This window comes from Canis lupus, chromosome 38 (assembly GCF_003254725.2).
Source record: "Canis lupus dingo isolate Sandy chromosome 38, ASM325472v2, whole genome shotgun sequence".
NCBI classification, from domain to species: Eukaryota; Metazoa; Chordata; class Mammalia; order Carnivora; family Canidae; genus Canis; species Canis lupus.
The window spans coordinates 21,887,057-21,914,873 of NC_064280.1; the positions used below are offsets into that span (position 1 = coordinate 21,887,057).

Consider the following 27,817-nt stretch of genomic DNA (forward strand, 5'->3'; position numbering starts at 1 on the left):
CAGCCTTCACCTTCTCCATGTCCCAGGGGGAATGAGAAATAAAAGATTACTAGCTATTCCAGGAACCATTACGTTCTCAGGGCAAGGTGGGGCCAAAGAGCGAGTCAGGTGGGGATTCCCTACGATGGATTCACTTTGGGTGCATCTGGGTTCCTAAGAGAGCAAGTCTTTCTGTGCTGGGGGCTGGCTGACTTGAGGCTGGGGGAGGGTTCAGGGCAGTTGGGAGTGGGTAGGAACAGGGCCAAGAGCCTGGGGGAAGCTACCGGGAGCGGGGCCAGGGAAATGGGGAGTCAGGAAGTGGGGAGGGGGAGCCCTGGGGGGGAATGGAGGCGGATTGGCTGTTCCGGGCTTTGGGGCTTTGGAGGGGGTGGGTAGTGGTAACTCAGGAACGGGGAGCCTGCAGGAGAGGGCTGTTAAAGAAGAAGAGGTGCCACCCTGGATCTTCCTTCTGTAAAAGGAAAAGTCCTTAACCCCTCCTGTCTTCTCCCCTGCCTGCTGCGTGTGCCTGCCCTTTCTAAGCAGACTCATCCTACCTTTGGGCAGTAAGCTGTCTGATCCCTGTCTCCTCGCCTGCCCGGTATCCCTGCAGCCTGCTCCCTCTCCCACCGCTTGGTCCAAGTCCAGCCACCTCCTCTCTTTGTTCTGCCCTCTGGGTGCTTCCTTACCTGCTCCCCAGGGTCTTTCCCTGGCAGTTCACTCAGTTGCCTGGGCTCTAGAAACCAGCCTCTAGGGGCAGAGGGCAGCGCGAGGAAGCCCTGAGAAAAAGGAGGCCGTGCCAGGTTAGAGAATGAGAGCGAGAATTCTCCTGGGACCGTGGCCTTTCTGTGCGTGTTGACCAGGCCCTTTCCCTCCCTGACTTCCTACCACTCCTGGGGCTCTGTCCCACCAAAAAGGGAAAGAGACAGCTGAGAGCCGACTGTGGGGTTTGGGGAAAGGCTATGTCATCAGCTGGCCCAGTGCCTATGATCCATCCGGCTGCTGGAGATTCTCCTCCCCTGGGCAAGTCCCATTATTTTTTTAAAGGAAAACAAAACTGGGATTTTTGGGAAGCAATGAGACACCATCTAAGTCCTACCAACAGAGCTCCCGGCTGAATGGCTTATAGCTCAGCCAATCGCAGAAGCTCGAGATGCTTAAAAGCGCTGGCGCGCGGAGAGAGGCTGGGAAGGACTCACGGGGAGACCCACAGACACATAGACACGGGCGAGAGAGGAGGAGAGAGACAGAGACAAAGGCACAGCGGACGAAGCCAGAGACAGGGCAGGCCCAGAGGAAGGCCAGACAGTGTGAGGGGCACAGGGAGGCCCGAGGGGCTGCAGGAGGCACGGGCAGAGGGAGACAAAGACCCGGGAGAGGAGGGGGTGCGAGAGGAGTTTGGAGGAGCCAGGCCACCGGGCGCCTCTCCGCAGCCGAAGGGCCAGGTTCCCTCCATCTCCGCCGACGGTCCCCAGCCCCCCTGCAAACTCTGCCTCTGACCCTGGCACAAGTCCGAGCCCCCAGGCTGCGGAGAGGAGTTTTCCAAAGCCGGGGCGGGGAGAACTTGGTGCGCAGCCGGCCTCCATCCCTCCCGGGCCGCGGCGCCAGTGCCATGGCCCCGACGGACCGGCGGCCCCGGAGGGGCTTGGCGGGGTGCTGGCTGTGGGGCGCCGGGCCCCGCCTGCCGCTGCCCGCGCTGCCCACGGCCCGGCCGGCGGCGCGCCTGCTGCTGCCGCTGCTGCTGAGCGCCCTGCTGCCCTCGGGCCGCCCGGCCGGCCCCCTCCCCCGGGAGGAGGAGATCGTGTTTCCCGAGCGGCTCAACGGCAGCGTCCCGCCGGGGCTGGGCGCCCCCGCCCGGCTTCTGTGCCGCCTGCCCGCCTTCGGGGAGACGCTGCTGCTAGAGCTGGAGCAGGACCCTGGCGTGCGGGTCGAGGGGCTGACGGTGCAGTACCTGGGCCGCGCACCTGAGCTGCTGGGGGGCGCAGAGCCGGGCACCTACCTCACCGGCAGCATCAACGGAGATCCGGAGTCGGTGGCGTCCCTGCACTGGGACGGGGGAGCCCTGCTAGGGGTGCTGCAGTACCGGGGGACTGAACTGCACATCCAGCCCCTGGAGGGGGGCTCCCTGAACTCCGCCGGAGGGCCCGGGGCTCACATCCTACGCCGGAAGAGTCCCGCCAGTGGCCAGGGCCCCATGTGCAACGTCAAGGCTCCCCCCGGGAATCCCAGCCCCAGCCCTCGAAGAGCCAAGGTAGGCAGCCCCGGAGTCTGTCCTGCGGCGTCCTCCCGCCATGCGTGTCCTACTGACCCCCATTCACCCTCTCTCCACCCACTTCCACTGCTGGCCATCCTGCTGCATCCCTGCCTCCTGCCTGCCTCTCCTCCCCCTGCCGGCCTCGTTCCTTGGGAAGGCTCTGCTTTCTCCCTGCCCCAGCCCTGCCCCTGGCCAGGCTGCTGGTCCCAAGGAGGGTTCCCAGAGGGGCCAGAGACTCCAGGCTGGGAGTGCCCGCCCCTCTGCCCACCCCGACCCTGCTTGGCCGCCGCATTCTGCTGGCACCACCTCCTGCCATGAGGCTTTCCTAACCGCCCCCTTGGCCTTGACTCTGCTGTGCCCCCAATTTGATTTTCAACCCCCACCGCCGGCTAAAGGAGGGAGGTTTGAAGCCCAAGGGATTGGCCTCTGGCTCCTGGTGCTGCCTTCGAAATAGTTGTGGCAAAACTGCAAAGTAGGGCAAAAGTGGACGGGGAGGAGAGGCGTCCCCTACCTCCCCCGGCCGGTCCCCTTCCCACACTGCGGACGACTGCAGGGCTGCCTGACACTCCATCCTTCCCTCCCCCTCCCCGCCTCCCCCTTCTTCCCCCCGCCCTCTCCAGCTCTAATCCAGACCAGCCGCTCGCCCTCCACACCCGCCACGCTGAGATCTGGCCCCGGCCCTAGCTGCTGACTGAATGGTTACTCCAACCACACAGGGCAGACACGTTGCAGCCCGGCCCTCTAGCTGCACCGCTGCAGGCCCCAGCGCACTCGGGCCTGGGGGACCCCGGGGCCCCTCCCAGAGGCAGTCCCAGCTGCCTTCACCTCTGGGGCTCCGCAGCAGCCGGGGACGTGGCAGCCCCTTCCCCTCCCCTTCTCAGAACCAACAGCTGAGTCTGGAGTCGCCAGAGCGCCCTGGGCCCGGGGTTGGGGGAGGGCCCGGCGACCCGCCAGGAATGCCGTGGGCTCTGCGGCCCAGGAAGACGGGAGCGGGAGGGGGCCACGGCCCGGGAGGCTGCCCCACGCCGCTCCCTCCTTCTTCCAATCCAGCGCTTTGCTTCACTGAGTCGCTTCGTGGAGACTCTGGTCGTGGCCGATGACAAGATGGCAGCATTTCACGGCGCAGGCCTGAAGCGCTACCTGCTGACGGTCATGGCCGCGGCAGCCAAGGCCTTCAAGCACCCCAGCATCCGCAACCCCGTCAGCCTGGTGGTGACTCGGCTCGTGATTCTGGGGCCCGGCGAGGAAGGGCCCCAAGTGGGGCCCAGCGCCGCCCAGACCCTGCGCAGTTTCTGCGCCTGGCAGCGAGGACTCAACACCCCCGAGGACTCGGACCCTGACCACTTTGACACGGCCATTCTGTTCACCCGGCAGGTGAGGCCCCGACAGCCCCCGGCCAGGCGCTGCCCGACTCCCAGAGCACCGTCGTGTGCACCGTGCTAGAAATGGTGCCCTTGGAGTTGTTCAACGTGGCACCTGGCCCCAGCCACACTGCCCTCCGGGCCCTGACGGCGCACTCAGTGCCCAGGTCCCCACCGACCCAGCCCTCATCCCCGGTGGCCCTGGGGTCGTAGTTCCTCACGCATCTTCTCCGATCCCTCTCCACAGGACCTGTGCGGGGTGTCTACTTGTGACACTCTGGGCATGGCCGACGTGGGCACTGTGTGTGACCCGGCTCGGAGCTGTGCTGTTGTGGAGGATGATGGGCTTCAGTCGGCCTTCACTGCTGCTCATGAACTGGGTAACGTGGGAGTAGGGCTGTGGGGCAACCGGGATGGATGAGAGAGGTATCAGGGGACAGGGAGACCACTAGAAGGCAAATGGGGGTCACAAGGTAGTGCTCCCTCCTCCCCAGGCCTAGGCCTAGGGGTCTTATCCTTCTTTGCTGTGGGTGTTGACATGCAGATTTTTCTATTAAATGAGATAGTGTGTGGACATTTACTGTGAACCCTTTGTGTGTGTGGTGGGGGGAGGGCACAATTTTGAGAGAGATACTATTCCTAAGGGTCAGTGATGGAATTGGGGGGGGGGGGTTCAAGGTTAGGAATGTTGGCTACAGGAGGAGTGGGGAGGGAGGTGCCCTGAGTGTGTCTGGGGAGCAGCGGAGACAGAGCAGCAGGGACCGCATATTGAAGAGCCCTAGAGCTCCAGAAGGAGATGGGGGGGGCGCAGGGCAGGACAGGGAATGGATCTGACCGTCCACTGCGGCGGCCCTGCATGCCCCTCATGGGCTTGAAGCCCCCTGAAGGCACAGAGATGGGACCCTCGGGCCCTAGCAAAGCCTTTGCTCTCACAGGCCACGTCTTCAACATGCTCCACGACAACTCAAAGTCATGTGCTGATCTCAATGGGCCTGGGAGCACCTCCCGCCATGTCATGGCTCCTGTCATGGCTCACGTGGACCCCGAGGAGCCCTGGTCCCCCTGTAGTGCCCACTTCATCACTGAGTTCCTGGACAACGGCTACGGTAAGCAGATGGCGCTGCTGTTCCCTGTGGGGCGCTCCGCTCCCGCCCGTGGTCCTCTCTCCTGCTGCATTCTGCACGGTCCCCCGTGGCTCCTCACCTGGCTTTCCTCTGCAGTGTGGGATGGGGTGCGAGACGCTTCTGCCTTTGTGTGGTTCCCACTCCTTCTCACACGAATGGCACGGCTGAGGCAGGCCAAGGCAGGCCACTCTTGGTGCAGTACAGTTCCATCTGACCTTCTAAGGGTCAAAGCTCTTCACCTGAGAAAGGGCTGGCTGTGAAGAAGGTGACTGCCTGTCACCCGGGGTGTGCAGGCCTGGCAGGATGGCTACTGCTGGGCAGACTCGAGAGCTCTGTAGTCGGTTAGAACAGGTAGGAAGACTTAGTACTTGGGATCCCTATCCTGATTCTGTTCTTCGGACGTGTGTAGACACGTGTCTGGCGGATTCTTCACCTCCGCGTGGCTGACCTGTAAGACAGGCATAATAACGGAAACCCCCTCGTGGGCGTTTGCCATGGGTAACCCAGAGGGGTTGGTCAGGCCATTAGCCAGTGCCCATCACATAATAAGTGCCCGATAAGTTGTATCTGCTACTTGAAGCTTTTTCCAGCCCCGGGATTTGGATTCTAGGATCCATCAGGCCCTGGGGAGGCTAGGCTTTCCGCTAGCCATCTAGACTGATCCCTCAGCCCATTGCTGACTTCCTACCCCTACCTCCTTCCCAGGGCACTGTCTCTTAGACAAGCCAGAGGCTCCCCTGCATCTGCCTGTGACTTTCCCCGGCAAGGACTATGACGCTGATCGCCAGTGCCAGCTGACCTTCGGGCCCGACTCACGCCATTGTCCGCAGCTGCCGCCGCCCTGTGCTGCCCTCTGGTGCTCTGGCCATCTCAATGGCCATGCCATGTGCCAGACCAAGCATTCGCCCTGGGCCGACGGCACCCCCTGTGGGCCAGCACAGGCCTGCATGGGTGGCCGCTGCCTCCACGTGGACCAGCTGCAGGACTTCAATGTGAGATGCCAGGGCAGGGATGGGGCAGCGGGGCTGGAGGAGCGGGGCCGACCCTGAGCCCAGGAGAGCGTGGACTTATCCCACCCTCCCATTCTGTGTTTCCGCAGATCCCACAGGCTGGTGGCTGGGGTCCCTGGGGACCGTGGGGCGACTGCTCTCGGAGCTGCGGGGGCGGCGTCCAGTTCTCCTCCCGGGACTGCACAAGGCCTGTCCCGCGGAACGGTGGCAAGTACTGTGAGGGCCGCCGCACCCGCTTCCGTTCCTGCAACACCCAGGACTGCCCGACTGGTTCAGGTGAGGCATGGGAGGGACAGAAGCCATGGGGCGGGGGGGGGTCGAGCAGGAACCATCGTCCCCTTGAGTGTGGAGACTATCCCTGCTGTTGAGGGGAGTGACGTCACCCTTCAGGAACCTTCTCTGGCAGTCTGTGGGGGAGCGAAGTGCCACACTGCCCTGAGGTCTGGGTGGCTCTGGTGGAGGGGCTCGCACGGGACGTCGTGAGGACAGGGCTCTGACTGGCCGTTCTTACCCCGACAGCACTGACCTTCCGTGAGGAGCAGTGTGCTGCTTACAACCACCGCACTGACCTCTTCAAGAGCTTCCCGGGGCCCATGGACTGGGTCCCGCGCTACACCGGTGTGGCACCCCGGGACCAGTGCAAACTCACCTGCCAGGCCCGGGCCCTGGGCTACTACTATGTGCTGGAGCCGCGGGTGAGGGCCAGATGCTTGGGCACTGTCTGCGTTCACTCTTTCCCGAAGCCCCCAACTTTCTGATGGCCAAGATCCCTCAAAGCAGCACCGTGGCTGGCGCCCCCACAGCCACGTCAGGCCAGCGTTGGGTCCACTCACACTCACCATCTGCAGGCATTTGGGAAACGAGCCCCAGACTCTGGATAAGTCGCCAGCCAGGCAGCTCTAGCCCGTCCCATTTCCCTTGGTTTCTTTTCTCTCCCTTCCCATCTCCCAGTTCCCACGTCTCGACTTCGTGAGAACGGACATGGCCTTTTGGGCAAGTCTTTGACCCCCCCCTTCTGTGGGCTCCTCTATCAATTACAGGGGAGGCCTCGTTTGGCTCATGGAAGGCCAGTCCCTCACTGGACAGGCCTCCTGGAGGCAGTGGTGTCCCCAGACTCCCTGTCTGGGATAGGGCCGAATGTCAAAGGCTTGGGGAAGAACAAGCCCTAGCAGACTTGCGGCCCGACCCTGGGGAGAAATCTTACACGTCGGCCGCCCTCTAGCGTCCATCTGGGTACTTTCCGTCCAGGTTCAGGGCTGGTGTTGAGAGTCAGACCCACAGTTTCGTCTTGGCTCCTCTGTTTGCCAGCTGTCCCAGCTTTGGGAGAGTCTCTTCATCTTTCTAAACCTCAGTGTTCTGTCTCTAGAAACCTCAAACGGCGGTTGTAAGATTTATATCCCAGCTTCTAAAGCACTTAGCACGGCGCCTGATTCAGAACGAGCGTTCTGAAGATGATGGCCTTTAAAATTTCTACTCTCGTTGGGATTATTACCCCTTAGCGTGGCTGGGGCTCACCCCACACCCCATCTACCTCCCCTCCCACCCAGCCTTTATGACGTCCCCTCCCTGGCAGGCTGCGGGTCGCGTCGGGCTCACCAACCCTCCCGACTTAGGAAGAGAAGAACTCTTTGCACTGCTCCTTCTCTTGGCAGGTGGTAGATGGGACTCCCTGTTCCCCGGACAGCTCCTCGGTGTGTGTCCAGGGCCGCTGCATCCATGCTGGCTGCGACCGTGTCATTGGCTCCAAAAAGAAGTTTGACAAGTGCATGGTGTGCGGTGGGGATGGTTCTAGCTGCAGTAAGCAGTCTGGCTCCTTCAGAAAATTCAGGTTCATTCACTATTTATTTCCTCTTCGCTGACCCGGGGGCTACAGACATGGACGTGACACTCTGTCCTCAAAGAGCTCATAGTCTAGTGGGGGAGACGGATGAGTAGTTATAGCACAGTGTCCTACCTGTTCAACAGGTGTCAGCCTGGGGCTGCTGTGAGGGCCTGGGGGGCATCAGGGAAGGCTTCCCCAGGGGGTGACTTGCTCCTGGAGGGAGAGGGGGAGTTGGACCACCCCAAGGAGGCGGGCTTAGGCCAGCACCGCAGTAAGGGGGCCCCAGTCGTGAAGGCCTGGAGCCGAGAGGGAGGAGAGTGCATGCGTTTGCGTGGAGCTCACATGTAGGCTGGACACCTCACTCGGGTCTGGGGAGACAACCCTCTGCACACACAAACTCGCACTCACAGTCATACACACGCAGCTCAGAAAGGCCGGGGGATTCAGGAAGGTGCTGAGCCGCCCCTCTTCTTTTTCCACGCAGGTACGGATACAACAATGTGGTCACTATCCCCGCGGGGGCCACGCATATCCTCGTCCGGCAGCAGGGGACCCCTGGGCTCCGGAGCCTCTACCTGGCCCTGAAGCTCCCCGATGGCTCCTACGCCCTCAACGGCGAATACACGCTCATGCCCTCTCCCACGGATGTGGTACTGCCCGGGGCAGTCAGTCTCCGCTACAGCGGGGCCACTGCAGCCTCTGAGACGCTGTCGGGCCACGGGCCGCTGGCCCAGCCCTTAACGCTGCAGGTCCTGGTCGCGGGCAACCCCCAGAACGCGCGCCTGCGGTACAGCTTCTTCGTCCCTCGGCCGGCCCCTGCCACAGCCCGTCCCACGCCCCAGGACTGGCTGCAGCGCAAGGCACAGATTCTGGAGATCCTCCGGCGGCGCCCCTGGGCGGGCAGGAAATAACCCCATCATCCCCGCTGCCCTTTTCGGGCACCGGGGCCTCGGACTGAGCAGGGAAAAGGAGGTGGCTCCTGCAGCTGCCTCCGCGGACACGCGGACACACGGACACCGCGGGGAGGGGCGGAGAGGATGAGGCCTGCCCTCATCCCTGCCCTGATGCGCAGGCTGGCCCTGCCCTGGTTTCCTGCCCTGGATGGCAGTGACGGGTGGTGGACGGACGGGGCTGGAGGACAGTCCCCTCTCTAAACTGCCCCCTCTGCCCTGCTGGTCACAGGAGGGAGGGGGAAGCCAGAGGGGAGGGCAGTTGTATTTATTTAGTATTTATTCACTTCTATTTAGCACCAGGGAAGGGGATGAGGGCTAGGGTCCTGGGGAAGCTGACTTCCACCCCTCATAACCCTCACCCTGGCTAGGAAATCCAGGGTGGTGGCGATAGGCATAAGTGATCTGTGTGTATGTGAATGTGTGTGTGTGTGTGTGTGTGTGTGTATTTGTGTATGAGGTACATCCTGCCCTGCCTTCCTCTCCCTGAATTCTGTTTTCTAGGAAAGGAAGAGTTGAGGGTTGTATAGGCCTTCAGGGAGTAAGGGATTATCATATTTTTAAAATATATATTGAATTTTGCTATTTATGTGCTCCTTTCGGAGTCAGAGAGATGTGGGTTGCACCCTGGCTCCCCATCTCTGAACATTAGTTTCCTCGTTTGCCAATAACAATACCTCCCTTGGAAATGTGTTGTGAGGCCTAAATAATGTAAATAAAGAACTAGCACAACGTCTGGCACTGGGTCGGCGCCCAGCAGTGACAGCCACCCTTAGACCTGTCATCACCTCGCCACCCGCTCCGTGGCCCCTGGGGTTCCCAGCGCCCCGGAAGGTGGCACTGCCCGCACCAGTGGTGCCTCCCTCGGCCCCAGGCCACATTCCTCCGGTTGGCAGGACAGCGTCAGACAAAGGACGGTCACGTCCCAATCCCCAGAGACCTCCAGGCATCAGAGAAGTCATAAGTACTGGGCTATAAGCATAACTGGTAAGAGAAAGACCGTGCAAAGGAACAGGCCTGCACTTAGCCACGAGAGTTCTAGGGGGCCCTGGGGCCGACGGCAGAGGTAGAGCACTGCACGGGGGAGTCCGGGGGCCATGTCTGAGCCCGGGGTTCAGCATCTTACTAGTTGGTGGTATCGGGGAGATGGTGTGTGTTGGGGCCCCGCTGGGTCGTTCGGGGTAGGGGGGGATCAAACGATCCGATCCGATGAAGGCTGAGCCCCGTGGGAGGCCCGGGTGAGGTCGGGCGGCCTGCCGTCAGCCAGTGTAAACACAGCAGCCTTCTCCGAAGACGTGACCTTAGGACGGGATTTAATAAAGAGGAGCGGGACCTGGGTTGGTAGGGGACAGCCCAGGGGGCAAGAGGGATGGCGTGGGGGCGGGCAGCCTGGGCCAACCGAGGGGAAGGGCAGGGCTGCTAGCAGGGCTCCAGGCTCCACTACACCTAAGGGGCACGCGGGAAGGCCACGGGGTTGGGACGGGTTGCCGGCCGATGGGTCCTGCCCAAATGGCAACAGTGGGACCTCTGGGGACCAAGAAAGGGCCTGGGTACGGAGGTGGCGGGGAGCCTGGGTGAAGACTCCCTGAGATGGGGGCGCAGCCAGGGGGTGGGGGAGCTGGGGGCTTCACTCTGGAGTGTCTGCGATCATGGGGGGCGGGGGCGGGGTCGAGGAGCCTGTGGGAGCACTGGGTGCTGCGCCCCCGGGGCTGGGTGCTGCTCACCGAGTCCTGTACCTCCTGCACTGGGCAGTGCTGCACTCAGTGCCTCCTCCCTGGGCTCGGCGGCAACAGGACCCTCCCTTCTCTCCAGTGCTCCCCCTGCAGCCCGGGCTCCTGGGCTCGCCCCCCCTCTGTCAGCCAGCCTGGAGGAGGCGTGAACAGGAGACAGACAAGGGGGCCCCAACTGTTTGCATGGAGCTAGCAAAGCCAGGCCACCGAGAGCGGGTTTACAGATCTCAGGACTGTGAGCTCAGGGGACGGTGAGCCAAGGCCTGCGCCTTCTGCCAGGTACACACAGTCAGGGCGCCGCACCCCCGCAAAGAGAAGCAATGAGAGATACAAAGAACCGCATGATAAGGGCCAGATCTGTGGGAGGCCAAGGCCAGACTTCATGGCCAGGAGGGTAAGGGAGGCGTGAGTCTCAGGCTGGCTGGGGAACAGGTTGCCCTGATGGCCTTCTCACCTTTGCACAGGTATTATTCTAACAGGAAGCTCTCGCTCACTGAGTAGGGCTCTGACTGGCCTAAAGAAGCTTTTCCCAGGGGTACCTGGGTGGCTCAGTGGGTGAACCGTCTGCCTTTGGCTCAAGTCGAGATCCCGGGGTCCTGGGATCCAACCCCATGTCGGGGCCCCTGCTGAGCAGGGAGTCTCCTTCTCCCTCTTCCTCTGCTCCTCCCCCTGCTTGTTCTCTCTCTCTTTCTCTATAAAATTAAAAAATAAAGTTTTAAAAAAAAAAAAAAGTAGTAGTTTTTCCCAGAAAGGGATTGAGCTCAGCGGCCACGTCTGTGATTGGGGGTGTGTGAGTGCACGGAGGCATACAGTGAGGGGAGGACAGAGGTCCAGCGCCTCAAAGCAAAGTGATGGGCATCACGTGTTCAATCCCAGGCAAGGCCCGATTCCTTTCTGGAATGCTCTCCCCCATACCACCCTTCCTGTACCCGGGCTATAGACTCGGCCTAATGTTCTGGACTCAGGAGTCCAGCCAGCGCTTGTTGGGACAGGGGGGAGTTCATACCTCCCTGCAAGAGCCAACATGAGCGCTGTGTCTCTCCCCAGTTGGCCTACCCATGGGCCTGTGCTGGGGTCTGGGCGAGCAATTGGAGGAGAAACAGGCCTAACAGGAAAGAAGTAGGCACCCAGACAGCTCAAGTATCTGGTCTTAGAGGGAAAAGGGAAAAATGATGAGAGGAAGAAAAACCAATCAGGGACTGGCGGGGGGGGGGGGGTGGTGCAGTGAGCACCCTATCCTTGGGGAAGCTCCAGCAGACACCCATTTTATGGGATGGTAAGTGTCGTGCATGGGGGCTGGGTGTAGGGAGGTAGGACAATAACTGAACAGAGCCAATTTCTTTAAGCCCTTTCTGCCTCCGTGGTGAGCACAGAGGAAATCTGGGCAATTGTCCAACCTCTATTTTTGCAGTGGGGATGAGAAAGCCAGGTTTCTGGGGTGAGCTACCCTTGTTTACTCCTACTCCAACCCAAGCCCCAGTTCTTTAACCTCTATGTAGTATTACTGTATTTAGTCTCTAAAATATCAGATGGACGGTAAGGGAGAAATACCAGCATCTCATTGGTCAGGGCTTTGTGAGGGGAAGAGAATGGAATTCAATGTATTTTTTTTTTAAGATTTTATTTATTTATTTATTCATGAAAGACTGAGAGAGAGAGGCAGAAACAAAGGCAGAGGGAGAAGCAGGCTCCATGCACCGGGAGCCCGATGTGGGATCCGATCCCGGGTCTCCAGGATCGCGCCCTGGGCCAAAGGCAGGCGCCAAACCACTGCGCCACCCAGGGATCCCCTCAATGTATTATTTTATTGGCCGAGAGAATGCTCTTGAACCAACTGAATACTTCCCCATTGACTGTTGCCAGAGGGGAGGCCAGAACACGGGCAGCAAGACCTAACCAGCTGACCTCTGAGGGAAACCACCAGTTCTAAAACTGCTCTGAGGAAGTCTGAGAGGAACAGAGTGGGGATGGGGGGGTCTAGGGGGCGTACCATCAATCCCCACCAATTTCCCCAGAAAGGACCTTCTATAGGGACAGGACCAGATTACTTAAGTCGTCTTAGGAAGGAAACAGAGGAGAGGAAGTACGTTTAAGGCATCCCTCGCAGTCTTTGGGAAACCAGCCACAGGCCATATGAACCCAGTGAATACACAAGTACAGAAACAGCGACACACTCGGACATGCACCCGTCCAACCTCACAAAGATACATCAGCACATTCTCTTGATAATGCAGATGCATATAAGCATTGAGAAGCTGAAAATATGAGTTTCTTGGCCTGGAAATGAGTTGGAAGAAAATATATAAATTGACCTAGTTTTCCATGGAGGATTGACTATTTATTGCATTTGTTTGTTCGATAAAGCCATTGAGTTATACACTGGGATCAAATCACGCTCTCACAATGTAGAGAAAGGACACAGATTTTTGGAGTCAAACTGAATCTAAGCTTTGCTATTTACATGTAATGATGTGATCTTAAATTACTTGATTGTTGTGAACAGTTTATCTGTAAAATGGGCATTTTTAAATTTTTTATTTTTTTAAGATTTTATTGATTTATTCATGAGGGACACATAGAGAGAGAGGCAGAGACACAGGCAGAGGGAGAAGCAGGCTCCATGTAGAGAGCCACCCTGATGTGGGACTCAATCCCGGGACTCCAGGATCACACCCTGGGCCAAAGGCAGGAGCTAAGCCGCTGAGCCACTCAGGGATTCCCCTCCCCCCCATTTTTTAAAGATTTTATTTATTTATTCATGAGAGACACAGAGAGAGAGAAAGAGAGAGAGAGGCAGAGACATGAGCAGAGGGAGAAGCAGGCCCCATGCGGGGAGCCTGATGCAGGGAATGGATCCTGGGACTCCAAGATCACACCCGGGGCCAAAGGCAGATGCTCAACCGCTGAGCCACCTAGACGTCCCATGTAAAATGGGTATTACTACTACCTGCCTTATGGAGAGGTTGTCAGAATTTAAGAATATAACGGCGTAAGTGCTTGACCCCGTGTGGGGCTTCTAAGTGTCAGTACATGCAGCTTCTCTTCCCCTTAAATCTCTTCCTTGCCGGTCCCCCTTTACCATCCTTCATTAGCATGAGAAAATAATTATATGAGGGAACTGTCTGGGTCAGATCTAAGATGAGCTATTTTGCAGAAGTTGTGCTAAGAGTTCTGGGTTACGTTCAAGGTATGATAAAAGGGAAGACGTGGTCCCCATCCTCAGAGTTCACAGTCTGGTGGCTGAGACAGTAAGGTGAGACCAGAATGCCAGACCAGTGTGACAGATGCCGTGGTAGATGAGGGGCACCTGGCACGGAATACAGGGTCACAGAAATATTCTTGGAGGAAGTGTCTGCCTCCTTTTCTAAAAATAGACCGTAAGACTGCAAGGCCCCCCGAGGAGAGTAGGATGGTGATGGAGGAAGAGAGAATTTCTGCTTGCTGGGTCAGCTCCAGGGCTCTTCTCTGTTATGCAAAACTGGAGAGAAGTAAAGTGAACAGACTTGAAGCTGGAGGATAATACTGTAAGGAGCCAAGCAGGGTAGTTGGAGAAGCTTCCATCTCAATGGACAATGCTGAATGGGAGAGAGGATTTTAAGACTGGGCTGTGCATTAAATGTGCTCCTGCTCCATTCTCTCTCCCTCCCTGGGCCTCGGCCTCTGATGTTTCCTTGAGAAACTAAATAGAGATTTAAATTACTCTTTTTTTTTTAAGGTTTTATTTATTTATTTGACACAGAGAGAGAGAGAGAGCACAGCAGAGGGAGCATCAAACAGAGGGAGAGAGAGAAGCAGGCTCCCTGCTCAGCAGGGCCCAAGGCTGAGCCACCCAGTTGTCCCCAGATTTGATAAGTGTTGGGACCTCCTGGGGGGCTCAGTGGCTGAGCTTTGGCCTTTGGCTCAGGTTGTGACCCCAGGGTCCTGGGATCGAGTCCCACATCGGGCTCCCTGCATGGAGCCTGCTTCTCCCTCTGCCTGTGTCTCTGTCTCTCTCTGTGTCTCTCATGAATAAATACATAAAATCTTAAAAAAAAAAAAAAAGAAAGAAGATGAAAGTCAGTTTTATAAGAACTGAACACCATGGAGGAACACAGTTCCTCTGGGAGAACCACATTTCCATTCTCTCTCTCTCTTTTAAAGATATATTTATGAGGGAGAGGAGTCAGTGGAGAGAAAGGCAGAGGGAGGGGAAGAGAATTTCAACCAGACTCCCTGCTGAGTGCAGAGCCCGATGTAGGGGTCAGTCCCACCACCCCAAGATCATGACCTGAACCAAAACTCAGAGTCGGATGCTCAACCAACTGAGTACCCTAGGCGGCCTTCCATTTTCTTTCCTGCATAGAAATCTGGGAGTCCTCTGATTCCCTGAGTAGCACAGTCATTCAATCACCAGGTCCTGTTGGCCGTGTAAAGTCCCCAAAGATAACTTCTTCCCTCTTAGTCCCACTGATATTGCCTTATTTTGCATGAACTTCATCTCATTCCTGGATTTCTGAAGTGCCTGCCTAAATGGTGTCCCTGCTTGCGGTCTTGACCACTCCAGTCAATGCTCTGTGTTTCCATCAGAATGAACTTCTTTTTTTTTTTTCTAAATATTTTTATTTATTTATTCATGACAGACACAGAGAGACAGAGAGGCTGATGTGGGACTCGATCCGTCCTGGGCCAAAGGCAGGCGCTAAACCACTGAGCCACCCAGGGATCCCCCAGAGTGAACTTCTGATGGAAGAATTCTCTGTTTAGAGCACTTTACCACTTTCCTCTTGCCCCCAGGATAAAATCCACTCCTTTTATGTAGCTTAGGAAGTCTTTCACTACCTGGCACCTGCTCACCACTCCCATCTCCTATCTCACTATGCCCTTCTGGCTAGCCCTACTGATCCCCCCCCCTTTTTTTTTTTTTTTTAAGATTTTATTTACTCATGAGAGACATAGAGAGCAGGAGAGATATAGGCAGAGGGAGATGCAGGAAGCCTGATGCAGGATCCTGGGATTACAGTCTGAGCCAAAGGGAGGTGCTCAACCACTGAGCCATCCAGGTGCCCCTTTACTGATCCATTTTTAATTTCCCAAACTCCCTCCTTCTCATCTTTAGGCTTTTGCACTTATGGTTTCCTGTGTCCAAAATAGTAGTCACCTATTAAAATACAATGTTCAGAAAAAGGGGAAATTATGACTCTCCCACTGCTGAAGAGATGATTATTCAAACACTTATTCAAATGGTAAGGAAGGGCAGCCCGGGTGGCTCAGCGGTTTGGCACCGCCTTCGGCCCAGAGCCTGATCCTGGAGACCCGGGATTGAGTCCCGCGTCGGGCTCCCTGCATGGAGCCGGCTTCTCCCTCTGCCTGTGTCTCTGACACTCTCTCTCTATGTTTCTCATGAATAAATAAAATCTTTTAAAAAAATCTTTAAAAAAATGGTAAGGAAGCCCTTTTTTTTTAGGACTACTGTAATACATGTGAAGACCATCCCAACTGGAGAGAGGTTGGGCTCGACTCTGAATCCAGCTAGGACGAGGGGACACTTGCAGCCAGGGGAGGAATGAGGGGGTCGGTAGAGGGAAAGTTAATCAGGGATGAGGAGATTCTGGCCAACTGGACTTGCCAGGCTCCTGGCTGAAAGTGGCTAGTCGTCCAAGGAAGAGGCTTATTTGAAAAGAAGCCTCCGAGGAGGCTGTCTAAAGTTTGGCCAAGAACAGGGTTTTTGTCGATACCCAAGTAAAAATGGACACATGTTACAGAGTTTATTTAACTCACATGGGAAGTGGCAGATGTGTGTTCTAAAGAAAAGATTCATGGCTGCGTCAGTTTCAAAGGGGAAAAAAACACTTTATTGATATTATAAAAATCTAATAGAAGAAAAGGAAAATCTGAGCAGAGGTGAGGGCAATTGCAAGCAGTAAAGGAGAATAAGAGTTACCTCGAACCGGGTACTTGGAAGATCCAACCTCTAGCCAGGGTGGGGTGTGGGGAGTCCCGTGGAGGGACCAGACAGGCGGCGACTGAGAGGCCTGGGCAGTGTCCTCCCCTCGGGTGGGACTTCCAGCTGACTGTCCCCCTTAGGGCCGAATTTACAGGGCAAATGATGGAATCTGAAGTTAAACATTTGTTGGCCTACGTGCAGTTTGGAGCAAGCTGCGTTTCCGTGTTATCCTGTCCTTACAGTCGAGGGGCATGGGCCAGGTGTGTTTGCCTTCCCTCCCAGATTCCTTTCCAGGGGAGTCAGAGGGGAAGCGAGGCAACGTTCTAGCTCTTGGCGTCCAGACCAGAGGGGCCAGTTTTGACCTGGTGGCCAGGTCAACTACCCAGGCTCCTGAGGTCACTTATGCAGCACGAAGTCTCACGAGCAGCAGTCCCCGCCTGCCTGCAGAGGAGCAGGTGAGGTGGTGGGTTACACGGGACACATTTTAGAAAGCTCCGTCCTTTCAACACCATGTGATACCTAGTTTAAAAGAAATCTGAAGAATAGACACATTTACGGCTCTGGAATACAGAAATGAATACGAAAATGGAGTCAAAAACTGTTCTTTTTTAGGGGGTACAATGTAGGGAGTTGGGGGTTCATTGACCCTCAATCTGCACAGAATGTGCACGTGGATAAATTGGAGGAGAGATCCCACGGAAACACAAACTCCTAAGGCGGAAGGATGAGCCAGAGACGTGCCAGCAGGTTCCCCACTAACCCTGGCTTCTGGGAGGAAGTGTTTCCCGAGTCTCCATGTGTGAGCGAGTTGCAGGTTCTGGGCGATCGTATTTATGGCACGATACTGTTTACCCCCCTCCCCCTCCCTTGGACGTAGACGCTGTGAGTTATTCTAAGTTTTATTTATTTATTATTATTTTTTTTTTAGTTATTCTAAGTTTTTCGGGTGTGACACCTGCGTCTAAGGAAGGCACCGCTCTACCAGGGTGGGGGAGCCCTGAGACAAACGTAACTGCGGATTGATGAAGCACCCGTTTTACTCATATCTGGAAAAACACAGTTTTACGTTAAAGCAGCCAATAAATGAATGAATGAATGAATGAATGAATAAATAAATAAATAAATAAATAAATAAAGCAGCCGCCGCTCTTCCCTCCTCACTCGACGTGTCCTTGTCTTACTAACTAACCGTTTCTATTTCAAGGCCTGCGGGACACGGATACAAAAGCGCGGGACACGGATACAAAAGCGCGACCCGAGGGCAGCCCTGGTGGCTCGGTGGTTTAGCGCCGCCTTCAGCCCAGGGCGTGATCCTGGAGAACCGGGATCGAGTCCCACGTCGGGCTCCCTGCATGGAGCCTGCTTCTCCCCCTGCCTGTGTCTCTGCCTCTCTCTCTGTCTCTCATGAATAAATAAATAAAATCTTAAAAAAAAAAAAAAAAAAAAAGCGCGACCCGAGCAGTCGCAACAATGTATCCTGAGCGAGATACAGTCCTGATCCCCAGGGACACTAAGTTGCGGGCGCCCCACGAACACTCCGGGAAGGGGCTGGGCCCCGGTGACAGGTCTGGGGGCGCGCCAGAAACTGTCGCCCCGGCCTCGGGGTCAGGCTCGGCCCTGAAGGGAGTCCCGGGGTGAGTCGCCGTCTTCCCAGGCCGGGGCGGGGGCGGGGGGGACGCGGCATCAGGTCTGGGTGGCTCCGGAGCGGAGAGCCCTCCCCCCCATCTCCCCGTGCCCCGCCCCCGGCGGCCCCGCCCCGTGACGCGAAGCCCCGCCCCGTGACGCGAGGCCCCGCCCCGCGGCGCCCGCTTCCAAGATGGCGGTGGCGATGTCTGCCAGGCTGTTGGGGTGGCGGTGACGCCGGGCAGCAGGAGAGCAGGTACCGGGCCGGGGGATGATGGGGCGAGAGGCCCGGGAGAAGGGTCCGGGCGGCCGGGAGGATGAGAAGTTTCGGGTAGCGGCTGGGCGCCGGCGTGAGCGGGAAGCGGGTCCCAGATGGAAATACGGGCAGAGGCCGGTGGGCTCACATCGCACATGCAAGAGGTTGGGGTGGGAGGTTGGGGCGCTCCGAGGGAACCGGGCCGTGACCCCCGCCGAGCGCTGGCCACGCCCCTTCGGTGAGCCGGCCCAGGTCCCCGCCGCCCCCCCCCCCCCGGGGCCCTGGCCGCGAGCCCCCGCCTGCCCCCGCTCGCACCCGGCCGGGTGGGCAGGGCAGAGGGCGCCCCCGCCCCCCCCGCGCCCCCGCCGCGCTCCGGCTGTTGGCCTGCCGCTCCCAGGCGGTCTCGCTCCCTGCACCTGCGGAGCTGGCTCCCCGGCACGGGAAGAACGGGAAGGAACCTGTTTGCTACCCCGCCCTGGGCCCTCCTGAGGCCGCCCCGCAATCCTGTGGTGACGGACTCACCCCTTGGCGACGGTCTCCATTAGCAGCCTGTCCCCTCTCCCGGACAGGTTGTCCTGTCGGGCTGGGGCATGGTGAAGTACACGTGCACCTGGCACTGTAGGGCAGCTGGCGGAGAGGACCCAGCATCTCCGGGCCCTCCCTGTTTCTCTCCAGCCACTTGGCCTCACTTCCCCTGCTGGGAAGCCGGTTTCCCCCTCATCTTGACCTCTGCCCCTCTGCGTGCGCGGTTATCCTCCACCACTTCTGTTCCAGCTGGTCCCAGGATCGCTGTTGGAGCGCTGGATGGCCTTTCTCTGTCCTCTGTGACATTTCCAATTTTAGATAATGCCTCACATATCTGCGCCCCCGGGACCCCCTGAAGCCCCCATGATCCCGAAGAAGACAGCTTGAACCTAGGTGAGTCCATCCCCCTCTGAAATTGGGAGGGAGGTTCTCCAGAGACTCCTTTGCCAAGGACCTGAATGATGTAAGCATCCTTGGGGGTGGGGACTGAGAGTAGTTGGCACCAGTGGTTTGGGGAGGCGGTGGAGGAGAGTGAAACTTAGGCTGGAAATGGCAGGTGGTCGGGCCGCTGGTGGTTACATTCTGTCTCTACACCTGTGTGCTCCCTTCTGTGACTTTCTTCTTTGCTTCTTTTCCTCTTAACTCCTGGCACCACCTTGGTTCTTACTGATGGTCTCTGTGCTGGCTTGCTCTTCACCTGACGGCCCCCAGAACTCTCCTCTCTCCCTCCTCAGACCTCAGCCCAGGATGTTGCGGAGGCTGCTGGAGCGGCCCTGCACACTGGCCCTGCTGGTGGGCTCCCAGCTGGCTGTCATGATGTACCTGTCACTGGGGGGCTTCCGGAGCCTCAGTGCCCTATTTGGCCGAGAGCAGGGGCCGACATTTGACTATTCTCATCCCCATGATGTCTACAGTAACCTCAGTCACCTACCGGGGGCCCCTGTTGCCCCAGGGGGCCCTCCAGCTCCTCAAGGCCTGCCCTACTGTCCAGAACGATCTCCTCTTTTAGGTGAGTGCAGAAAGGAGGAAGTAAAGGGAAGGCCAAGGCGTGGGGTGAGGGCTAGGGCCCCAGGAGTGGACTTAGAACCTGGGGTTGATGTAACTGGTTTCAACTTTTCGTTGCCCGTCCAATCCACGTACTTCTTGCCTTGGGCTGGGAATTGCTTCCTTTGTACGTGAGCCCTGGTTTAGGTAGTTAGTTGGAAATCCTTCTGTTTTCTCCATCTTCTTTTTCTTCTTAAGATTGTTTTTATGTATTTATTCGAGAGAGAGCGTATGCGTGCGTGCTGTGTGAGCACAAGCAGGGGGAAGGGCAGAGGCTGAGGGAGAAGCAGGCTCCCCACTGAGCAGGGAGCCACGTAGGGCTCTGTCCTGGGGCCCTGGGATCATGACTTGAGCCGAAGGTAGTTGCTTAACCGACTGTGCCACCCAGGCGCCCCTGTTTTCTCCATCTTCTAACCTAGTGAGGCAGGAGAGAGTTATGGAACCCTAAAGTAAAGTAGACTGGCTAAAGAGGCTGCGCCTTTCAGACTTTGCAAAGCTGTCCCAATGATGGGAAACTCAAGGTGTGAGATTTCGGAGTAAGCCCTTCGGGGAGCAGACTGCCGGGGCCGCTCGTGTTCCCAGGCCCTAGAGGTCCTTCTTTTCTCATCGTCCCTCTAATCCCTGACCTTGTCATTCCCTCCCAACAGTGGGTCCCGTGTCCGTGTCCTTTAGCCCAGTGCCGTCGCTGGCAGAGATTGTAGAGAGGAATCCCCGTGTGGAACCAGGGGGCCGGTACCGTCCCGCAGGATGTGAACCCCGCTCCCGAACAGCCATCATTGTGCCCCACCGTGCCCGGGAGCACCACCTGCGCCTGCTGCTCTACCACCTGCACCCCTTCCTGCAGCGCCAGCAGCTTGCTTATGGCATCTATGTCATCCACCAGGTACCTCCAACCCTACTCCACTCTTTCTTGTAAGGAAGCCTCAAGTAAATGCCACTCCACTCTCACATAGTGGGTCCCTGGAATAATTTTAAGAGGGTCAGGATGGCACTGCTCTGCCAGCTTGTTAGCCCCATAATGCTCCTTACTCTGTTTAGGGCACTCTGACTGTCCTGTACCTTCCATGATTTTTCCTTTGGTTGAATTTGGAAATGTACAAATTTGGAATTGGACAGATTTGGACAAAATCAGTCCTGCCGTTTGTCCCATATGTGACCTTGAACAAGATTCTTCACCCCCTTTAATGGGGCAAAAGGTGAAAACTAATAGACACCTGTTTTCCATGGCTGTTGGTTGTCGGGATGCAATGCTGAACAGCAGCCTGTAGGTAATCAGGCACATTCTGATGCTCAAAAACAGTGACTTGAATGACAAATGAAAGTGTGTTCACTCTCCCTGCCTCATTTTCCCCTTTGATTCCCCTCCTTTCTCTTTTGCACTTCTGCCCGCACCCCCTTCTCCATGCTACCTACAGACGTGGTCTGATTCTTCTCCATTACCTCCCAGGCTGGAAATGGAACATTTAACAGGGCCAAGCTGCTAAACGTTGGTGTGCGGGAGGCCCTGCGTGATGAGGAGTGGGACTGCCTGTTTTTGCACGACGTGGACCTCCTGCCTGAGAACGATCACAATCTGTATGTGTGTGACCCCCGAGGACCCCGACATGTTGCTGTTGCCATGAACAAGTTTGGATACAGGTAGAGGGCACGAGTGGGTGCTGGGAAGTAGGGAAATTCACCATCCATTGGAAGGAGAGCCAAGGGGATCGTGGGGTAGGAATGCCTCCCCAAAACACTTGTGGAACCCAAGGATCTTTCTCTCCCTAGCCTCCCGTACCCCCAGTACTTTGGAGGAGTCTCGGCACTCACCCCTGACCAGTACCTGAAGATGAACGGCTTCCCCAATGAATACTGGGGCTGGGGTGGTGAGGATGACGACATTGCTACCAGGTCAGACTTCCTGCCACCACGCCCCACCCCTACGCTGGCCTGGATCCCCTTCTCCAAGGCCATCCCTGGCTCTGGTCCTTTAGCACCACCCATCTTTAGCTCCCTGCCCCTGCACTGCGCCGGTTCCTCTCCCTTTGCTCTTTCCGTCTACCGAGGTCAGGCTTTGCGTGCCGCTCCCCATCCTGTCACCCTCTAGTCTCCTAGGTCTGGTGAGTTATGTTTCTGGGAGAGAGGAGAAGATCAATAGGCTGTAGTACCACGGGATTCCAGAGCTGGAAAGGGGCCTAGAGACGCTTCAGTCCTGCCTTCTGCTAACGTTGCATCCAGACCACTTCCTATGGGGCTGGGGAGGAGGGGCTCTGCTCTGAATCACCCAGAATCACGGTTAGGTTTGAAGTCTGTGCCACTGGAACGATGCCGGCTCATTTTTAGCATGTGAAACATCTTGACCTTTCACCTCAGCTGACCCCATTTCCTATCTATGGTGTGAATATTCGGGCTTGCTCCGCTGGACCCATTGCCTCCCCTCCCCCTCGTGCCCTCTGGGATAACCTCTGAATTCTTGTCCTCTGTATGTGTGTAAAGGACCCAGCGATTTCTAAATGTATGTGTTGTTTCAGTACTTTCCCAGGCCATCTCCAGTTCTTGCTTGTGTGTCAGAGGTGGCCTTGGTTTCTTTCCAGGTCCTGGTCACTTGGTCTCATTCTTTTCCTAACCCTGGGGGCAGGTGGGGGGTGTGGGGTGAGGGAGCCTAGGCAGCCCAGCCACTGTTCTAGGTAGGAATTGCTGAGCTTGGGTCTGCAACTCCCGGTCTTGTCCTGTCCTTTTGACCCAAATGCCAGGGCAGTTCCTGGGAGCTACTTAAAAAACAAAGATGGGAGGTGCAAACCTACCTCTGCCAGCTGTTGAAGGGCCCCAGGGCACCCAGCACAGCCCCTGAGAATTTGGATGCGTGCAGACCTACAGCCTCTTGTGCCAGTTTCTTTCTCTCTGTTTGACTTTCTCTCGAGTATGTGGCACTCTGTTGGCCCGACTAGTACTAGTTGTTGTGTTCAGAAACATGTAATGGCTTCCCTGCTGGCTTGCTGTTCACCCTTCAGCAGCTTTCCTTAGAACCTTCCAAGGCACCCTCACTTCTCCCCGCAGGGTACGTCTGGCTGGAATGAAGATCTCTCGGCCCCCCACATCGGTGGGGCACTACAAGATGGTGAAGCATCGAGGAGATAAGGGCAATGAGGAAAACCCTCACAGGTAGGAAGGCCTGCCTGGGAATTGCTACTGGCTCCCCAGGGTTCTGCATTCTAGCCAGGAAACTCCTAAAGCTCCTTAGGATCCTGGCCCTTTCTTTCTGGGCCTTAGTTCTGCAACCTCTGACCCTCAGATTTGACCTCCTGGTCCGTACCCAGAATTCCTGGACACAAGATGGGATGAACTCACTGACATACCGACTGCTGGCTCGAGAGCTGGGCCCTCTCTATACCAACATCACAGCAGACATTGGAACTGACCCTCGGGGCCCCCGGACTCCCTCTGGTCCCCGTTACCCACCTGGTTCCTCCCAGGCCTTCCGTCAAGAGATGCTGCAGCGCCGGCCCCCGGCCAGGCCTGGCCCTCTGCCTACTGCCAACCACACAGCCCCCCACGGTTCACACTGACTCCTTCCTGCCCACCTCAATCATGAAACTAAATCAGAGGGGTTGTGTCCTCCCCACCCTCAGCTCCTCACTGCTCTTAGAGGGATGTGGGGGAACTGAACTCCAGGGCTACTCACTGTTGGCAGGGGCCTCCCCTCAGTGCTGGACTGGAGCTGGGCTCCTTCGGACCTGGGGGTCCCTCTTTCTAGGGTCACCTGCCAGGGCTTATGACTGTGAATCCCTGATGTCATGATTTTATGTGATGACTCCTGAAAGTCCCTGGCCCCTGGGGTAAGAGCAGGGCTGGACCCCAAGTCCTTTCCTTTTCCATGGAGAGAAGAGTGATCTGGCTTTTCCTGGGATCTCTGTGAATATTTATTCTATTTATGGTTCCGAGGAAGTAAGTTTGGTGAAGGAACCCCTTCCCTGGGTACTCTCTGCCAGTGCTGGACTAGCTTCCTCTTCTGGACCCGCCTCAGGGGGCTGGGATTTTGATATATTTTCTAATAAAGGACTTTGTCTTGCCTCTGCTCCTGCTTGCTGCATCCCCGGCACCTGTGCCTGCCTTCGTGGCTGGCTTCTCCACCCCCGACCTCCTCCCCACCACCAGCCCCGCCACCTATGCTTGGAGGTGACCGAGCCACCAGATCCAGCCAAGTTCCAGCAACTTTTATTTTTGTGGGTGAAGAGGTGCCGCCAGCATGGCCAGGAGGAGGTGGGAGCTGGGGATCAGCTGTTAGGTTCTGAGCCCAGGACCCGAGCCGCTGCCCGCCGTCCACTCTCTATACAGTCATTGACAGCAACGCCCTCATAGGAGGCTCCGGCCAGAGTCAAGGGCAACCTCTGAGAAGCCAGGAACTGGGTGGCTGCCTCTGCAAGGAAAAGATGAAGGGACTGTTACAGCTGGGGGGGGGGTCTGGCTTCCTTGCCCCCCCCTCAGCACAGCTGCCTCCCAAACTCACCCAGTTTTTGCCAGTGGCCTAGTGTATACTGGGGGATGCAGTTCTGGGGAGAGAAGAGGGGATACAGGGACATTTTTGTTGGTGATGGCCAAGCCTGAGTAGACGACAACCGACCTACCAGCCCCTGCCTTCAGCGGGAGCTAAGGGGTGCTTACTCAACTCACCTTGTGTAGGTGGACCAAGCAGTGACTTGGTGGCTCCTTTAGTCCTAACTGGGTGGCAGCTGCTTGCTGTGCCTGCTGCTGGAACAACTCCCGAGATAAGAGACCACCCCTGGCTTCCAGCGTCTGTAACCAGGACCCTCCCAGCATCACCTGGGGAGAGAATATGGCACTGACCAGCCTGGCCTGACCTGCACTGAGCACAGATGAGCCCTCTGCAAACCCCCACTGAGCAAAGCTGCTGCTTCTCACAGTCACTCGGAGGCCAGGGGGGCTCCCATCCTGCTCAGGAAAAGCAACTGAGTCATACACGATTCCCAGGACGCCTGGGTCTTCTGAGGATGGCACCAAATGTCCAAATCCCTGGAGAAAGGAAGAGACCGGGTGAGGAAGGAAGGGCTGTGGGTGGGCCTGGGGGGGCTCATTCCTCCGTGCCACTCCTACCTGCACAGGCAGACGAGCTCCTCGGTACTGGAGGTTCACCACCACCACCGACACGGCAGTGATGGCACTCAGGGCATGAGCCAGAGGCGCAGCCTGGGCAGGGAGCAGCTTGCTGAGCACTGGGGAAGAGCAGCCAGGGGCCTGCTCAGGAGGCATTTCTGGCAGATTCCCCAGGCCTCCCGCAGGGATGATCGGTTCAGGGGCATAGCACAGTCCTGCGGGCCCAGGAAGCAACCCTGTGCCTCACTCTGGCTGGAGAAGGGGAGGGGGCTACCCCAGTACCTGAAGCTGGAACAGCACTAATCACGTGGTCTGCCTCCAGGCTGCCGTCCCCCAGAGATACCTGCCAGGATGCAAGCATTTGAGAGACAGAGAGATAATGGGAATTTTGCCTCAGATTCCCAGGCCCCAAACTGGCAGGAGAGACTGGGCGCTGCCCCAGGATGAAGAGACCGACCTGCAGTGGGCACAGAGCCCACCCCCTCTATTATTGCAGGCAGCAGGCCGGACGGAAGCCAGTGTGGCCGCTCTGAGCTGTTCAGTGGAGCTGGGCTGTCCCTTCCCCTAATGAAGCCACTTGTAAACACTTCTGGATAGAAGGCACCACTTCTATCCAGAGTTGGACCAAACAGGCCCTGGAGGATCATCTACAAACGAGGCCTAAGACCCTAGGGTAGCCCATGTTTAAACTGCATCTAGGGCAGGGAAACAACAATAACTAGTCCTGCCAACCCTGGCCTGGTTAAAACATTCAGACAAAGAGGGAGACTTTTTTTAAAAATTTTTATTTATTTATGATAGAGAGAGAGAGAGAGAGGCAGAGACATAGGCAGAGGGAGAAGCAGGCTCCATGCACCGGGAGCCCGACGTGGGATTCGATCCCGGGTCTCCAGGATCGTGCTCTGGGCCAAAGGCAGGCGCCAAACGGTTGCGCCACCCAGGGATCCCCCCCGGCTTTTTTTTTTTTTAAGATTTTATTTATTCATGAGAGACAGACACAGGCAGAGGGAGAAACAGGCTTAATGCAGGAGGCCTGACGTGGGACTTGATCCCGGGTCTCCAGGATCACACCTGGAGTGAAGGCGGCGCTAAACCACTGAGCCACCCGGGCTGCCCAAAGAGGGAGACTTAACACGCATGACACACCAGGGGGCTCTCCTACCTTCCAGCGGCCTCCAGGGAGGAGGCCTAGCCCACAGACAGGCTGGCCTCTGAGAACACTGACCCCTCTACTAGTCAGGTAGGTGTTAAGGGCCTGGGGCAACGTCTCCAGCCCTCCACGGAGTGACCACTGGCTCCAGTGCTCAGCTCGGGCCTGGCGAATGAGCGCCGAGTCCAGTCGAGGGCTGTGCCCTGAAGAGGCTGCGGCAAAGAAGAATCATCATTAGATCAGCAGCCCGGGCCTCCCGGCAGGCTCTTAGTATCTTCTCGCCCTGAACCAAGCCCCCACTCACCGGCCCCCAGCAGCAGCCCCAGCAAAACAGAACGATGGCTTTGCTCAGCTTGGAAGAGACTGGGAAAGCAGGACCTGACGCTGAGCTCCCGACTGTTGCCTGCGAACACACCTCGGCAGAGACTGTCCATGGCCAGAGACGCCACCTTGAGGGGGAGACTGGGATTGAGGCCAAGGAAGAGGGTGCACAGACTACCTTCCACTGCCCCTGCGGGGTCCGGAGGGGGTGTGGGGCAGGTGGGGTGGGGTGCGGTCCCACTGTAACAGAGGAGAAGGCAGCCGTTCTCTCCCAGCGCTGGGCTGTGGCGACTACGGGTGCGTAGAGAGGAGCCCCCAGGTGGAAGGTTTGCGTAGGGGGCTCTCTGCCGCTGGTTAGGAGGGAGGGCAGGGACTTGGGGGCCTCCGGGCCGTGTTACCTCAGGTCCAAGGCGGCGCTGGGCAAAACTGTGCACGGTCTCATCAGGGTCTTTGCCTCGGGGCGTGGTCAACTCCCTCAGCCCGGCCCAAAACAGAGGTTTGGAGAAGGGAGGTGAAGGGCGGAAGAGCCCCCTGCACCGGGGAAGGCACAGTCATTTGCATCCATCCGGCTCCTCTCGCACAGACTGGGCGACGGGGGAATGGAAGGGGGGAGGACGTGGGCAGGGCAGAAAGACGGGCGGTAGGGACCTACCTGAGGCCAGAGGGCAGCGCATGCAGGGCGCCACCCACGTACAGGAACCTGTTCTGGGCAGCTGGGTGGTCTCCCCGGACAGGCAACACTTCGGAGTCCAAGCCAAGCTCAGAGACCTGCTCTCCATACGTCCTCGGGAAGAGGAGAAACTAAGGAAGGGCCTGGCCCACAGCACCGCCGCCCCGCGTGACCTCCCGGGAGGCCCCCCGGCAAGCCCCCCCCCAGGCGTCCCTCCGAGGCACCCCGCCGGCCCCTCACCAGGAGCAGGGTCCGGGCTCCCGGGGCTCCCGCTGGCCGAATTCCTCGAGGTCCAAGTTCAAAGACAGCACCGCCGGGGCCTCGGACCGAGCGGATCCAGCCTCCCAGGCGCTCGCTGCCCTCCACCAGGACCACCTGGGGGCGGGAGGGGCACACGCCGCACGGCTACGGCTGCGGCTGCGGCCGAGGGTCTGCAGGGGACGAGGCCCCGCTCCCTCTGGGCCGCAGCGGGGGAGAGGACCGCAGGAGCCTCCCTCCGGCGCGACCGGGCGCTCACCTTGGGGGCGCAGGGGGCCCGGCTCAGGTGGTAACCGGCGGCCAAGCCGCTGATGCCGCCGCCCAGCACGACCACGGTCCGGCCCATCGCGAAGCCTGGGGGCGGCGGCGATGGCCAGGCTGCCCCGGGGTCCCGGCTCCGCAGCAGCCCCCGCAGGCTCCGCGCTCCACCCCCCGGCGCTCGCTGCTGCGGGGGACCCGGCGGGGCACTGAGGTCCCCGCCCAGGGCCCGCGGCGCACCCGCGGAGGCCCGAGGGAAGGCGGGGAGGGTCTCGGGGCGCCGCGGCCGCCGGATAAGGGCCCCGCCCGCGCTATCTGCCCGCGCAGGGCTCGGGGCGCCGCGGCCCCGCCCCCGCCTCTGACCTCGACCCCGACCCCGGCCCCGACCCCCGCGCCGCGAGGCCGCCGCTCCGCCCGCCCCTCTGGGCCCGGACGCGCCGGCGCCCCCCGCTCTCCCGCCTCCGGATTGGT

The 27,817-nt window shown here is 58.2% G+C and overlaps 3 protein-coding genes across 7 annotated transcripts; 2 read left to right on the forward strand and 1 right to left on the reverse strand.

Annotated features, from left to right (window-relative positions):
* The first annotated feature begins 740 nt into the window (after positions 1–740).
* On the forward strand, positions 741–9,233 carry ADAMTS4 (ADAM metallopeptidase with thrombospondin type 1 motif 4). The gene is made up of 9 exons (XM_025420822.3): positions 741–2,227; positions 3,281–3,604; positions 3,839–3,971; positions 4,527–4,697; positions 5,421–5,707; positions 5,815–6,001; positions 6,245–6,420; positions 7,378–7,553; positions 8,032–9,233. The coding sequence occupies exons 1-9, from the start codon at positions 1,130–1,132 to the stop codon at positions 8,456–8,458; spliced, it is 2,979 nt and encodes a 992-aa protein (XP_025276607.1). The 5' UTR covers positions 741–1,129; the 3' UTR covers positions 8,459–9,233.
* Positions 4,926–27,668, reverse strand: PPOX (protoporphyrinogen oxidase). 5 transcript variants are annotated; one of them, XM_049107023.1, is made up of 12 exons: positions 27,348–27,664; positions 27,071–27,205; positions 26,813–26,928; positions 26,559–26,691; positions 26,144–26,288; positions 25,852–26,051; positions 24,972–25,032; positions 24,690–24,808; positions 24,498–24,608; positions 24,249–24,398; positions 24,085–24,127; positions 4,926–4,990 (listed from the first exon to the last, which is right to left on the reverse strand). In XM_049107023.1, the coding sequence occupies exons 1-12, from the start codon at positions 27,432–27,434 to the stop codon at positions 4,941–4,943; spliced, it is 1,350 nt and encodes a 449-aa protein (XP_048962980.1). In that variant the 5' UTR covers positions 27,435–27,664; the 3' UTR covers positions 4,926–4,940. The 5 variants fall into 5 exon arrangements, with proteins under 5 accessions (XP_048962980.1, XP_025276608.1, XP_025276610.1 ...); XM_025420823.3 differs by lacking the exon at positions 4,926–4,990 and adding an exon at positions 23,777–23,994 and having other exon boundaries at positions 27,348–27,660; XM_025420825.3 differs by lacking the exons at positions 4,926–4,990; positions 24,498–24,608 and adding an exon at positions 23,777–23,994 and having other exon boundaries at positions 27,348–27,668.
* On the forward strand, positions 19,302–23,652 carry B4GALT3 (beta-1,4-galactosyltransferase 3). Its single transcript, XM_025420830.3, has 6 exons — positions 19,302–19,563; positions 20,246–20,481; positions 21,046–21,236; positions 21,366–21,488; positions 22,635–22,739; positions 22,870–23,652. The coding sequence occupies exons 1-6, from the start codon at positions 19,302–19,304 to the stop codon at positions 23,141–23,143; spliced, it is 1,191 nt and encodes a 396-aa protein (XP_025276615.1). The 3' UTR covers positions 23,144–23,652.
* Positions 27,669–27,817: the final 149 nt, after the last annotated feature.

What these genes read in the sequence shown, in the direction of transcription:
- ADAMTS4 (XM_025420822.3), top strand. Translation starts at nt 1,130, where the DNA reads ATGCTTAAAAGCGCTGGCGCGCGGAGAGAGGCTGGGAAGGACTCACGG. An exon ending in GTTCCTGGACAACGGCTACG is followed by an intron (nt 4,698 to 5,420) that starts GTAAGCAGATGG and finishes CCTCCTTCCCAG; the next exon opens with GGCACTGTCTCTTAGACAAG. An exon ending in GGACTGCCCGACTGGTTCAG is followed by an intron (nt 6,002 to 6,244) that starts GTGAGGCATGGG and finishes TTACCCCGACAG; the next exon opens with CACTGACCTTCCGTGAGGAG.
- B4GALT3 (XM_025420830.3), top strand. Translation starts at nt 19,302, where the DNA reads ATGTTGCGGAGGCTGCTGGAGCGGCCCTGCACACTGGCCCTGCTGGTG. An exon ending in AGAACGATCTCCTCTTTTAG is followed by an intron (nt 19,564 to 20,245) that starts GTGAGTGCAGAA and finishes CCCTCCCAACAG; the next exon opens with TGGGTCCCGTGTCCGTGTCC. An exon ending in AATGAGGAAAACCCTCACAG is followed by an intron (nt 22,740 to 22,869) that starts GTAGGAAGGCCT and finishes TCTGACCCTCAG; the next exon opens with ATTTGACCTCCTGGTCCGTA.
- PPOX (XM_025420823.3), bottom strand. Translation starts at nt 27,434, where the DNA reads ATGGGCCGGACCGTGGTCGTGCTGGGCGGCGGCATCAGCGGCTTGGCC. An exon ending in GGGCCCCCTGCGCCCCCAAG is followed by an intron (nt 27,206 to 27,347) that starts GTGAGCGCCCGG and finishes TCCCGCCCCCAG; the next exon opens with GTGGTCCTGGTGGAGGGCAG. An exon ending in GAGCCCGGACCCTGCTCCTG is followed by an intron (nt 26,929 to 27,070) that starts GTGAGGGGCCGG and finishes TATGGAGAGCAG; the next exon opens with GTCTCTGAGCTTGGCTTGGA.